General features: G+C 46.8%; 1 protein-coding gene across 4 annotated transcripts; it reads right to left on the bottom strand.

Annotated features, from left to right (window-relative positions):
• Positions 1–2,657: 2,657 nt before the first annotated feature.
• Positions 2,658–14,117, bottom strand: LOC309520657 (protein S100-A5-like). 4 transcript variants are annotated; one of them, XM_082202662.1, is made up of 3 exons: positions 13,955–14,117; positions 4,679–4,836; positions 2,658–2,893 (listed from the first exon to the last, which is right to left on the bottom strand). In XM_082202662.1, exons 2-3 carry the CDS (start codon positions 4,820–4,822, stop codon positions 2,750–2,752), a joined length of 288 nt encoding a protein of 95 aa, XP_082058788.1. In that variant the 5' UTR covers positions 4,823–4,836; positions 13,955–14,117; the 3' UTR covers positions 2,658–2,749. The 4 variants fall into 4 exon arrangements, with proteins under 4 accessions (XP_082058788.1, XP_082058789.1, XP_082058787.1 ...); XM_082202663.1 differs by lacking the exon at positions 13,955–14,117 and adding an exon at positions 9,037–9,162; XM_082202661.1 differs by lacking the exon at positions 13,955–14,117 and adding an exon at positions 8,878–8,902.
• Positions 14,118–14,530: the final 413 nt, after the last annotated feature.

The following is a 14,530-nucleotide window of genomic DNA, read 5'->3' as shown; positions in this document are numbered from 1 at the left end:
CATTCACAAATCCCGTCTTAAGGGTATGTCTGTGTATGAATCGGGTGAGCCTGTGACCTGGCTCAGGAACTAACTATTTGTCATTGCAAAAGACTGGCCAGGCTCCCCAGGGTATCCAACCAAGTGACCAGTAACAGGTCTGCCCGACAGGAGATAAACAAAGCACTCAGATTTCTGTTGTAGACCACCCTTTCTGTGATGTAGGGATGATGTATCTAGGGGGTGGTCTTGAGCTACACCCCTTCTGTGATGTATATATGATGTATGTGGGGGTGGTCTTGATCTACAAGGTGGCAATTTCAAAAGTCTATATAACGGCTTGCACACCTTTGTTTTGGGTCCTCCTCCTTTCCTGCAGGTGAGGGGAGCACCCTGTTGCAACAGGTCAATAAAGATCAGGCTTACTAGCTGCTTTGCTTCTCAATATTCTCTGGTTGGCCTCTGTTATTCTCTCCTACCAATAGGGAACCTATGTAAGGACTCTATATGGGCTCTTGTGTCCCCCATAAGGGAATAAGGGCAGGCTTTTGTTTATTACAGTTTAAATCAACCAGCCATTTGCATATTTGTCGGTGAATTCACCCCATCCCAGATGCTGGGTCTCCTTCCTTTCACCCGGAACAAAGCCCAGCTCCTCGGCTAAACAAACACCGGCCTTGAGTCCACATCAACCTGTTTTAGCAATGAATAGGAAACCTGAGCACGCATGAATGAGATCATGCCTCTGAGGGCTTCTCTGTTCTCTGTTCGCTCCAGGTGCAACAGGAAACTTTTGTTTACAAAAGGAAGCGTTCTCTAACCAGGACTGGAGAGAGCCTGAGTCCCTACAGGTATTGTGGGAACCTGACTCTGCTCCAGTCCTAGCTAAGGATGGGCGAATGTTGCCCATTTCAGTTTCTCAACTCCCCAGGGTTATCTTCTGTTCTCCACATTACCACACCTGTTATGTACTGAAGTTCTCACCCTGGGCCAGCAGGGGGATACTGTAGATAGTTATGCAAATGAAGGATCGAAAGTGACGTTCAGTGATTGGATAGTTTTAGAAAGTTGCTACAGTAACGTTGTACTAGAGCTCTATATAAGCAGGCTGACTGAGCCCTTCAGTTCAGTTCTGTTCTGGCCTCTGAATAAACAAGAGCTGTTTGAAGAATCGCTGTGTCGTCTGATATGTTCACCCACAACTTAACAACACCGGCTTGTGGTTTTGCCTTAAAATGGGGGGTGTATGCTACCTTGATCATCTCGGAGGTAAGGTGGAATATAACTGTAAAAATAAATAAATTGGATTTTGTACTTTGCAGGATAAATAAATACACATTATTATTCGTAGCTCAGCCCCTCTCAGAAAACCCTAGGTTCACTTACTTTGGAGTAAGCCCTGTGGAACCCATTGGGACTTACCGCCGTCTTAAACGCAGATCTGAGTTTTGTCTCTAAGGAAAGGGTACTGAGATTGTTTCTCAGCTGGGTTTCTATTGGGCATTGCCACCTAGTGGCAGAAGGAAGCATTGCACTTCCTGTCTGCCTCCGCGGAACTTCCTGTCTGCCTAATCTACAGAGACATGTCTCCTTATCTAGAAAAGACTTTGAAGCATCTTGTGGGGCCGCTTGTCAACTCTTTCATTTTAAAGTTGGCAATTTGTGGGCGTGCTTACTAATATCAAATCTGAGTGTTGGCCCATTGACAACACAGCTCAGCAGTGGCTTCCAGGGGCTTTAAAGGAGTCTCTCCTTACCTAGAGATCTTGGGGGAACCTTCTGCATCTAAAACTTGGGTGGGGAATCTGCGGCCCTCCAGCTGTTGCTGGATCCCAACTCCCACCAGCCCCTGCTAGCGTGGCCAATGGTCAAAGATGATGGGAGTTGTAGTTTCTTTAAAGGCCAGAGCAAATAATGTGACCTAGTTTTACAGCTGTGAAGCACTATAGCAGGTGCTGTTAAGCTGTGGTAATTAAGCAGTTGGGTATGGTATATAAAGAGCAGCAAGTAGCTCTCTCAGTACCCTGGTGGATGGGTCATGCTTCTTGATAATTTAGTGTAAAAGGAGTTTTTTTGTTTGTTATTAAAACCTAGGAAAATTTATTTTGCGTTTCTTGAATGTGTGGTCTCCCCAGGCACGCTTTCTGCAGCACAACTAGTCTGCAAAATGACCAACATCTTTGGTTATGGGCCCAGTTGCTGAGTGGATGACTGCACATTTTTGGACTTTAAGAAAGGTTTGAAAGCTCCTGTTGGTGTGGTTCTGTGGGTCTGGAAGAGTTCTAGAATGGTTGACTGGGTTCCAGAAGCTGAGAACGCTCTGATGTTCCCACAGCTGACAGATGAGAACTACAGTTTATGGTCGTTTGGGGTGGAGGCACTTTTGACCTCTCGGGAAGTTTGGACCTATGTAACTGATGACCCTGTGACTAATGCTTGGTTGAAAGGAGATGCGAAAGCCAGGGCGATAATTAATTTGGCTGTCAGCGACCAGCAAGTAAGGAATAAGAAAACTGCCAAAGAAATGTGGGACAGTCTTGCAGCAGGTCAGGGGTGATGGGATTTGGAGTCCAACTACAGGTTGTAGCCTCCGGATTGATCCTGCCCGCCTTCTCCAAAGGATCCCTGTTCCATGTGGCTACGAACAATCAACCCTCGGGACTAAATGGTTGAACCAGTTTCTGGAGGTCGAGACCTTTATTTAAAGTTGCCACATGGGCTCTGGGTGATGCAGGGCACCGACTGCTGGAGATTTACCCCACCCTCTCCCTTATTTTGAATCCTGCTGGAAGAAATCGTTGTAGGTCATGCAGAGGGCCGTCAGGAAGCCCGTGTACTCCTTGAAGTCAATCTCATCATCCTTGTTCTTGTCCAGGGTTCCCATCAGCTTGTCAATTCCACCTGCCTTCATCTTCTGCGAGGGAAAGGGGGGCAAAGGAAAGAGAAAGGGGAGAGATTGGGGTACATGTCTGATTATGGGGGATACTGAACCCCCCTCACAAATTTAACTCTCTTTCAAAACTTAAGGGTTGCATCCAACCGAGGCCATATTCACGTGATACATTTCAAGCTCTCCAATACTTTAAATGGGATGTGGGTGGCACTGTGGGTTAAACCACAGAGCCTAGGACTTGCCGATCAGAAGGTTCGAATCCCCGCGATGGGGTGAGCTCCCGTTGCTCAGTCCCTGCTCCTGCCAACCTAGCAGTTCGAAAGCACACCAGTGCAAATAGATAAATAGGTACCGCTTTGGTGGGAAGGTAAACGGTGTTTCCATGCGCTGCTCTGGTTCTCCAGAAGCGGCTTAGACATGCTGGCCACATGACCTGGAAGCTGTACGCCGGCTCCCTTAGCCAGTAAAGCGAGATGAGCGCCGCAACCCCAGAGTCGTCTGCGACTGGACCTAATGGTCAGGGGTCCCTTTACCTTTAATACTTTAAATTGTCATGACTTCCCGCAAAGAATTATGGGAGCTGTAGTTTGTTAAGGGTGCTGAGAGTTTTTATGAGATGCCGGCTATTTCCCGCTACAGAGCTACACTTCCAAGAGTTCCTGGGAAGCAGGACTGGTTGTTAAACCACTCTGGAAGTTGTAGGGGAATTGGGGCTTCCTAACAACTCTTGACGCCTTTAACAAACTGCAGCTCCCAGAATTATTTGGGGGAAGCCATGACTGTTTAAAGAGGTATCATAGTGCTTTAAATATATGGCGTGAATAGGGCCTAAGCTGTACTCAGCGTTAGATCCATTGCCATTCACTGAACTATATTACATCATGCTCATTCATTTTAATGGGTTTACTTTAAGACTGAGATGGGATATTGCCCTGAAAGAAGAAAGGAAGGATTATTGAGATATTTGTAGAATAAATTTGGAAGAAATTCTTCCAATTTTTCTTATTTTTTCTTTTTCTTTTTCTTTTTTCTTTTCTTCCTTTTTTCTTTTTTATTCTTTTTATATATGTGTGCTTATCTGAAAAATATATGTACGTACAGTGGTACCTCGGGTTAAGTACTTACTTTGTTCCGGAGGTCCGTTCTTAACCTGAAACTGTTCTTAACCCGAAGCACCATTTTAACTAATGGGGCCTCCTGCTGCTGCTGCGCCGCTGGAGCACAATTTCTGTTCTTATCCTGAAGCAAAGTTCTTAACTCGAGGTACTATTTCTGGGTTAACAGAGTCTGTAACCTGAAGCGTATGTAACCCGAGGTACCACTGTATTTGTATGTATTTTGCCTGTATTTTGTAATAATTATGTTAAATAAAGTTTAAACTTTTTTTTAAAAGGAAACTCAGTCACCTGGAAGGAAACTAAGGCATAAAGTGAATAAGGGAAAGATGGGGAAAGGAAGGAAAGACTTCTCCAAACTCCAAACTCCCCACTGTTTATCCCATGCGCAAGCCCCACATTTTGACTTGCTGCACCTCCTGTGTGTATCAAGGATGTGTATCAAGGTCAGCCCCTCGCCACTGACTGTCCGTGGCTCTCCAGGGTTTCAAACTGGGAGTCTTTCCCAGTCCTACCAGGAGATGTCAGGACTCGAACCCAGGACCTTCTGCATGCAAGGCAGATGCTCTGCCACTCAGCCGTGGTCCTGATGGAAGATGCACATCTTGAAGGTGGAACGCTGGTTTCCCCAACCTCGCGTTGTGTTTTGGGGCCACTATTCCCCCCCCACCCGGTCCGCTGGGGCACTGACCTCTCCAAGTGCCAACTCCTTCTTCACCAGCTCCTTCAGCTCTCCCTTGCTCAGAGTGAACTTATCCCCTTCTTTCCCTGAATATTTGTGGAAGGTGTATACAAGCGTCGCCAGGGCCTTCTCCAGAGGCGTCTCCATGTCCATCGGCCAGGCAGGATCTGAAAAGGAGAAAACAGGGACGTGAACTGTATGGCGGGATTTGTTCATTTGTTCATTAAATTTATATCCTGCCCTTCCTCCTGGAAGAAATTTAAAGACTATTTACAGAAATATTGTAAAATTAATGGATGTTAGAAGGATGTTGGATAGAAACTAAGGGGTTTCCAGCTGTAATGCTTTAGGAGATACGAAAAAAAAGGTTTACAAATGGGTAAAAGCTTAATGGTAAGGATTTGCTGAACTAACAAATTGAAGTGGAATACAAAGAAGGGAGGTATGAGGAGGTCTGGGGAAATAAGCGTAAGGAAGATATGTTACGGAAAATTATTTGTTTTTTAACTGTTTTTATTTTGTATTTTGTATTTTGCATTTTGTTTTTGTTTTTTAAAAATTTATTTCATTGTTATATCTTAAAAAACCTTAATAAATATCTTTTGTATGGCGGGATTTAAGCCGGACTGGTACCTATTTATCTACTTGCACTTTGACGTGCTTTCAAACTGCTGGGTTGGCAGGATCTGGGACCAAGCAAGGGGTGCTCACCCCGTCGCGGGGATTCGAACTGCCGACCTTCTGATCGGCAAGTCCTAGGCGCTGTGGTTTAACCCACAGCACCATCCACATCCCTGCTTTTCCTTACAACATCCCTATTTTTACCAGAGAAATGTTGGAGGCCAATCCAGGAACGGGAGAAGGGCCCTTGGTTTCTTGATTTCAACCTGTGGGGCAGCTCAGGCCATGAAGCCTTTGATTATACAGCATTCGCCCTGGGTGCAAGCTTGGGAAGCTCATGCTGCAAAGCAGAAAGTGTACATAAAAAGAGATCTTGCAAGCAAGCGCACATTAGAAGCAGCAGCGAACAACTCTGCAATTAAGGAGGGTGGAAACAAGCTGATAAGAGCTCCATTAGCACAAGTAGGATTTCCCTGGGAACGGCTGGCCAGCCCTGGGCGAACACACCCGGCACCAGTGTGTTCTCGACGCTTCCCACTCCCAGCACTTTAGATCTGCAGCTCGTAGCATTTGAGTTGGCAGGCGAGGCAGCCCTGATCATATGATGTAAAGGTAAAGCGACCCCTAACCATTAGGTGCAGTCGTGGCCGACTCTGGGGTTGCGGCGCTCATCTTGCTTTATTGGCCGAGGGAGCCGACGTACAGCTTCCGGGTCATGTGGCCAGCATGACTAAGCCGCTTCTGGTGAACCAGAGCAGTGCACGGAAATGCCGTTTACCTTCCCGCTAGAGCTGTACCTATTTATCTACTTGTAGTGGTGTGCTTTCGAACTGCTAAGTTGGCAGGAGCCACGGGAGCTTATCCCATTGTGGGGATTCGAACTGCCGACCTTCTGATCGGCAAGCCCTAGGCTCTGTGGTTTAACCCACAGCGCCGCCCGCATCCCTTCCAATCACATGATGTACTCCGTTGTATATGCTAGGGGTGGGAAACCTGTGGCCCATGGGTCACATGTGACCCGCCAGGCCTCTCTATTTGGCCCACAAGACTCTCCCAAGACCACGCCCCTCATTGGGCCCTTATGTTTCGCACCTTGAGAATTTTTGCCTGCTGGGAATGTGCCCTTAAACTCTGCCCATGCCTTTTGCTTGTATGGATGCAGAACAGAGAGGGATATGTGAGCGTTTGTGTGTGTGTGGAAGCTAGCCGACTGTACAGTGGCAGATTTTTACATTTTGTTGGATGCAGAGGAATGGTGGGAGGCATCGACTGGAGGACCCCCAAGGGATGGGGGTTCAGAGCCTGGAGAAGGGTGGTGGGATGACAATGCAAGTGGTCAGAGGGAGAAGAGGGTGAAGACTGGGAGGAGGAGGTATCGGAAGCAGCAGAGGCAACAGGCTTTGGCGAGCAGGGAGAATCTGTGGCAGAGAGCAGTCCAGAATCAGAGGCAGAAACTGGAGTGCGTTCAGGAGCCAGGCCCTGTGACCCGTAGGGCTTCGCAGGACTGGGGCTTTCCTAATTTTTTTCTGAAGAGGCAAGGCACAGCCACACAGGTGAGGCCGATTGGTAACTCACAGCACCAGGTGGCAAGAGCTGGGAAGGGACATAAGATCAGCATTTCCCTTTGGCTCTTTGCCACAGCAGCACACTTCCTGCCTTGCTGTGTTTGGCTCCTTGACTCCTTGCTTCCTGACCCTCCGACCCTTGGCTTCTTGACTCCTGGCTTCCGGACTCTCATTCCTGCTCCCACCCTGCCGCCTTGCCCCTGGTCCTGATGTCCTCCGCCAGGACTTTGACCGCCTGTAAACCGGACTGTGACACTGGAGAGTAGGAAGGCCAAGAGGCAGAGATGAGTCAGGCTGGTTTCTCTCTCCTGCAGCAACAAACTATCCTCTTCTCTGGTCTCCCAGAACCAGAAGAGGCATGAAAAGGGTGGAGAAGAAGTTAGCTTTGCGCAGGCACAGTCTCAGATTGCTTGGGGGAAACCTGAGAAAGGAGAAGGCTTAGGCAGCTGTGGGAAGGAGGGGGCCTTCAATCTCTGCAACTGCCTACCAAAGAAGAATTGCTGTGCTTACTAGGCCTGGCACTCTTTAGCAGATCCGGTTTCCTCGAATAAAGAGTTACCTTCACTTACTCTGTGTGATTTATTGCTAGCTCGCCCTTGTCACATTTGTTGCCCCGCCCACCAGTGGCCTGTGGCCCCCAAAATGTTTCCCAGAAGGGAATGTGGCTCTTGGGCCATATCCTTGAACTCTGATAACACCACTGGCTTCCCTGGATGGAGAATAGGGAGAGGGATTTGTGAATGAGCGTAGAAACTAGCTTACTGCCCAAAGTGAAAACTTACACCCATCGCTCCACCCACTTTTGACACCCACCCACCACTAGCATGTGGCCCCTGGGAGGTTTCTCAAAAGGGAAGGTGGCCCTTAGGCTGAAATAGGATCCCCAAGCCTTTTAAGTGAATAGTGGACTTGCTCTCTGAACCCGGATCCTTATGCAGCCAGAATGGCATCCCTTGGTAATGAGGCGGATATATCAGCAAGCTTGGAGGGAGAGAAAGGAACCAAGCAGAGCCAAATAAGGGATGAGCATGCCCAATGGCTGCAGAATGTTGGGGCTGGCTGTAGCGGAATGGAGTTGTTTGGAAAGGGTGTGGCTGGCTGCCTGAACAGAAGCACTTTCCCCTGAAGCATTTATTGTAGTGGATATATATATATGCATTCATCTCTCCCTCTATGGATTAGCCTCTCCCCTCTCTGGCAGTTTCCTCCATTCATTAACCTTTACAACAAATTAACTAATAGCTTCTGGAAATCTCGGCGGATCCAAAGGGCAGATTTCCTTCGCTAATCACCTCAAAACTGTGGACGGTGCCACTTTTGGGAGCCACCCACACGCATGAGGGAGAGAGCAGCGGACCCCGAGGGAACCCCAATGTTTACGGAAATTACAAATAAATGAATGAACATGTTTGGGGGAAATAAAACCGATGGGGAAGGGATGCTGAAACATCTGAGTCAGTGCTGATCATACTCAACCCGAGGTAATACTGTAATAATAATAATAATAATAATAATAATAATAATAATATATTATTTATACCCCGCCCATTTGGCTGGATTCCCCAGCCACTCTGGGCGGCTTCCCACACAATATTAAAATACAATAACCTATTAAACATTAAAAGCTTCCCTAAACAGGGCTGCCTTCAGATGCCTTCTAAAAGTCTGGTAGTTGTTTTTCTCTTTGACATCTGGTGGGAGGGTGTTCCACAGGGCAGGCGTCACTACCGAGAAGGCCCTTTGCCTGGTTCCCTGTAACTTGGCTTCTCACAGCGAGGGAACCACCAGAAGGCTCTCGGCGCTGGACCTCAGTGCCCGGGTAGAACAATGGGGGTGGAGACGCTCCTTCAGGTACACTGGGCTGAGGCCAGTATGTTCTTCATAAGCAGATGCTTGTGAAATAGTTGCTGGGGTGCTTTGTCCCTAAACTACACCCCACCTGCCGGATTGGTGGGCCACAGATTCTACAGCTCTAAGCATCGGCACATGATGCTCGACGCATCAGCTGGCAAAGTTTCCCACCTGTTCCCATGGCCTCCCTGGCATCGATCTCCGCTGCCAAGCCTTCGCTTCATCAGCCAAGAGGAACAACGAATCGCATAAACTCTAAGACAAACACAATTTTGAAACGGCTGCTTTGTGGTTAACCAGGCATTGAAGCCACCAGAGGGCCGAACCCACCTGTGAATCAGGCAGCTTGAATTCAAATCCAGTTAGCTGTGACCAAGGTGGGGCTGGGATCCTGTTCAAGGTGATGCAACCGTCCGCATGAGCTCATGCTAGCAAATAGATCCGAGAATGGTGTGTTAAAGATTAAGGTTGCCAGCATTCAGACTCGGGGTGTGTGTGTGTGGTGTTCCTGTGCCTTTTAAGGCAGGGGGTGCCAACTTTTTGGGGCCTATTTTAATTTTTAATTATTACTTTATTCAAAGAATAACAAATAGAAATATCCGTTATTTCCCACAAACTTGGAAAGTAAGCTGGAGTCCCTGTAGATATTTTGATTAGTGACAGTGTTTTCCTTCTGTGACTTGTACCCCCAAGTGTGTTTTATAAGTTGGTCTCTGACCGTAATAAATTATCTATCTATCTATCTATCATCTATCATCTATCTATCTATCTATCTATCTATCTATCTATCTATCTATCTATCTATCTATCATCTAGTGACGGTGCACATTTGGATTCTGGAAAGAGTGATGTGAGTGCCACCAATTCTGGTCACTACTTCCCCCTCCCAACATTTCTCCGATGAAAATAGGATGTCCTATTCTGTTGTTGCTGTTGCTGTTGCTGTTGTTGTTTATACCCTGCCTATTTGTCTGGGTTGCGCCAACCACTGTGGGCAGCTCCCAACATATATAAAAAACATAATAAAACATCAAACTTAAAAAAACAACAACTTCCCTGTACAGAGCTGCCTTCAGATGTCTTCTAAAGGTTGTATAGCTACCATATTTTTCGCTCTATAAGACGCACCAGACCACAAGACACACCTAGTTTTTGGAGGAGGAAAACAAGAAAAAAAATATTCTGAATCCCAGAAGCCAGAACAGCAAGAGGGATCGCTGCACAGTGAAAGCAGCAATCCCTCTTGCTGTTCTGGCTTCTGGGATAGCTGCGCAGCCTGCATTCGCTCCATAAGACGCACACACATTTCCCCTTACTTTTTAGGAGGAAAAAAGTGAGTCTTATAGAGCAAAAAATACGGTACTTATCTCCTTGGCTTGCATAACTCCATACCCTTCTACATTTCTCTGATGAAAATATGGACGTCCTAAGGAAAAGTGGGACGTTCTGGGATCGGATCAGAAACCGGGGCGGCTTCTGTAATTCCGGGACTGTGGACCCTGGGAAATAGGGACACTTGGGAGGGTTGAACATACCGTGAGACAGGAAGAGAGAAAGTACCCACAAAATGCACCCGTCACAGTTCCCAAAAGTAGGACTCAGCTGAATTAATCTTGAGTTCCCTAAGAAGCCTGAAGATCTGAAAGAGGAAGTGGAAGTGAAAGAGGAAACTTCCTCCTTTAGATTTCTAGGGACTTTTTGAGGGAAGAAAAGAATAGGAACTTCCCTCACTGCCTCACGACCAAGGGAGGGGCTGAAAGGTATTATGGAGACCCTTGTTGTAAGAGTTACTGGGATTTTCACCCCGTACGGCATCACTCATCGCCAAGCTGACAGGCCTGGGGGTGATACAGTTGTATCTGAAGCTTAAAAACATGTCGGAGAAGGTATATGCCTACCGTATGGAAGTTAACTGGACAACAAAAAAGGATTTTACGCGCTCTCATGGTAGCCAAGAGGCTGATATTGATGAACTAGAAGACAATATATATCCTTTAATCATATGATAACACTTGCAACCTATGAACAGACTGCTTACAGTCGTAGACTGCTTAGATAAACACAGCAATATCTGGAACGAATGTATAGAAAATGCAGTAGGCTGTTAATATTTCTACAGTGGTACCTCAGGTTACATACGCTTCAGGTTACATACACTTCAGGTTACAGACTCCACTAACCCAGAAATAGTGCTTCAGGTTAAGAACTTTGCTTCAGGATAAGAACAGAAATCGGGCCCCGGCGGTGTGGCGGCAGCAGGAGGCCCCATTAGCTAAAGTGGTGCTTCAGGTTAAGAACAGTTTCAGGTTAAGTACGGACCTCCGGAACGAATTAAGTACTTAACCCGAGGTACCACTGTATTAGTATTGGGATAATAATCTCAAATTTTTGTCTATATTCATATAACGCTTCCCCTTCCCTTTACACAGTTCTGTGTTTTGATTTCCCCCCTTCTTTTTGTATCACTTTACTGCTTTATATTTGAATTTATGTTTCAATAAAATGTCAATTAATAAATGATGCAGGAGAACGGTGCGCCAGAGCATGGACAGAGTTACTGTACATCCCCTGCTTGCAAGGATCGCTGCCCACTCCTCCCCTGACCGTGCCTTTTAGCAACAGTCCAGAAATGTCACCTGCGGACACTTCTCACCCCCCCATTACTTTATCTGCCCGCGGACTGTCTCGCCAGAGTGGTGCATGCTCTAGTTATCTCCCGCTTGGACTACTGCAATGCACTCTACGTGGGGCTACCTTTGAAGGTGACCCGGAAACTGCAATTAATCCAGAATGCGGCAGCTAGACTGGTGACAGGGAGTGGCCACCGGGACCACATAACACCGGTTCTGAGAGATCTGCATTGGCTCCTAGTACGTTTCCGATCACAATTCAAAGTGTTGGTGCTGACCTTTAAAGCCCTAAACGGCCTCGGTCCTGTATACCTGAAGGAGTGTCTCCACCCCCATCGTTCTACCCGGACACTTGAGATCCAGCGCCGAGGGCCTCCTGGCGATTCCCTCATTGCGAGAAGTGAGGTCACAGGGAACCAGACAGAGGGCCTTCTCAGTAGTGGCGCCCACTCTGTGGAACGCCCTCCCTTCAGATGTGAAGGAAATAAGCAGATATCCTATCTTTAAAAGGCATCTGAAGGCAGCCCTGTTCAGGGAAGTTTTTAATATTTAACGCTGTACTGTTTTTAACACTTTAACACTTATTATTATTATTATTATTATTATTATTATTATTATTATCTCTGTGTCAGGCTCTGTGCCTGTTCACATGTTCATTCTGCTCTTCAGAGGCACAGGAGGCAGAGAGAAAATTTGGCAACAGCGGCCTCTGGAATCTAGGACCGTTACGCCAAGCAGCCCCAGACGTGTTAGTGAGCTCTTTCCAAAAGGTCAAGAAACAGGAGCCCAGTTTCCTTCTGGAGTCCATCTCCCAAAACCTGAAGACGAACGAAAGATCTGGATTGATTTAGCTGGACTCTGACTCACAAAGAGATGTTGTAATGTGGAAAAGGCGTTGGCTGGCTTAGCGATTGCAGGCTGGGGATTTGCCAGCTTCTGATAGCCACGGGCAAAATCCAGAGCTCAACATTTTAACATGCAGGGTTGTGTGGGTGCGAGACCTCTGAGCAGCTCATGTGACTTGCACATCTGGAATCTGCGTGGACATCTGGAGAGAAAAAGCCTCCTTTTCTTCCAGGAAGGGCTTGGTCCAAGCCAGAAATAAGGGGAGAAGGCTGTGATTTCCTGGCAGAACACCTGCTTTGAGTGCAGAAGGCTCCCGGTTTGATCCCTGCCATCTCCAGTTAGGGCTGGGAAAAGAGGGCTGGTTGGCTGGGGGCAGTGCCGGATTTACGTATAAGCTAAACAAGCTATAGCTTAAGGCCCCACTCTCTTGGGGGCCCCCAAAAAAATTCAAAGGTGAAAAAACACCTGGATGTACATTTCAAAAATATAAGATAAAAAAAAAAACAGTGGTACCTTGGGTAACATACGCTTCAGGTTACATATGCTTCAGGTTACAAACTCCGCTAACCCAGAAATAGTGCTTTGCTTCAGGATGAGAACAGAAATCGTGCTCTGGCGGCGCGGCGGCAGCGGGAGGCCCCATTAGCTAAAGTGGTGCTTCAGGTTAAGAACACTTTCAGGTTAAGAACGGACCTCCGGAACGAATTAAGTACTTAACCTGAGGTACCACTGTAAAATAAAACCTAAATACAGCAACCGTGTTTTGTGTTGCGTAGGCTCCTATGATGTAAGTAATGGGCCCTGCCTGCTAGCCTGCTCCCTAAAATATCACTGGTTTGCTCCTTTCTATATCAATTACTTTGATAAAATACATATTTTGTTATGCGCAAATGGCTTTAGATACCTATTAGGTCCATAAATTACCGTATAGCATATATCCAACACAAAAAAACAGCGACAATTTGTTGTTGACAAAGGACAGCTGGACATATAAAGGGCCCCATGACCTTCAGTAGCTTAGGACCTCATCAAACCTAAATCAAACCTAAGTTTCCCAGGGTGATGGGGGACCGTTAGTGAGCACTCTTTGGGTTCGCTCAGCCAACCAGCTGCAAATCCACCTAACAGTTACCATGTCCAGCCCACATTTGACCAGCTTCTCCACAAGATTATCATGGGGGGCTTTGTCAAAAGCCGTACTGAAATCAAGATACGATAATGTCCACGACATTCCCCTGATCCACCAAGCTTGTAACTCTTATCAAAAATGAGATCCATCTGGCATGACTTGTTTTTGAGAAAACTATGCTGCAGCCAGCGCAACTGAACCGGCTGTGATCCCCTAGATTTGCCTACTGCCTGGCCAGTATAGTGACTGGCTCCAATCAAGTCTTGGTTGCGAGTTACTGCCACATAGCCTTTCTGGATCAAAGCAGGATTTGCCCAGCATCCTGTTTCCAACAGAGGGCATTCCGGAAGCCCCTAAAGCGAGGTCTGAAGGCAGCATCCCTTTTTCCCTGTTCAACCCCCAGAAGCAGGCATTTTGTGGTAGACTGCCCTTGCACAAGGAGGCTCCATTTGAGCTAGCATAACTAAAAGAGCCGCTGGGGGAAGGAGTTTGGGGAAGGCTGAGGTGGCGGCGGAAACAATCTAGAAAGCATCACAGAGAGGAAAAGCAAGCCAGTTGATAAGTACAGATGGATGTGAAATTGAGGATGCATAGCCGTTTCAGATAAAGCGATGAAGAATAAAAGGAGCTAAAAGCAACTCACCGGATGAGAATGTGGATGGCAAGCCTGAGCAGTGAAGCAGGGAACTGGGTGTGGTATAATATCTCCTTCTTATGCAGTTTCATGGGGGGTCCCCAGAGATTGAGGCTGGTAAAAGCAGGAACATGATCTTGTTGCCAGGATCTGTCCTGAGGGACTCCTGGCATCCAGCCATCTTCTCCTCAGGTTGTGAACAACTCTTTTTCTTTTCTTTTTTCTCTTCTCCTGCTTTTAAATTAACTTTATTTACTGAGGCTGATTCATAGATCTTCAAAAATACCATACCCATCACAAAGTATGTTTTTTACAATATACTAAGATAAGACAGCTACTTGGTCTAAAAAAAGAAGAAATTTAGAAAGAAGAAAAGGCAAGAAATGGAGAGACCAGGAAAAAAATAGAAAGGGAGAGAAAAGGGGAAAGAAAGAAAGAACTACAGAAAGATAGGTAAAGGTAAAGGGACCCCTGACTGTTAGGTCCAGTCATGGGCGACTCTGGGGTTGCGGCGCTCATCTCGCTTTATTGGCCAAGGAAGCCAGCGTACAGCTTCCGGGTTACATGCCCAGCATGACTAAGCCG

This window comes from Podarcis vaucheri (assembly GCF_965113315.1).
Source record: "Podarcis vaucheri genome assembly, chromosome: 16".
Lineage (NCBI taxonomy): Eukaryota > Metazoa > Chordata > Lepidosauria > Squamata > Lacertidae > Podarcis > Podarcis vaucheri.
This window is presented reverse-complemented; position numbering and strand designations above follow the sequence as displayed.

Excerpts from the sequence above, each read along its gene's own strand:
- LOC309520657 (XM_082202661.1), bottom strand. Across the intron at positions 2,894-4,678 it reads AGGAGTTGGCACTTGGAGAG|AAGATGAAGGCAGGTGGAAT; the intron begins GTCAGTGCCCCA and ends TTTCCCTCGCAG.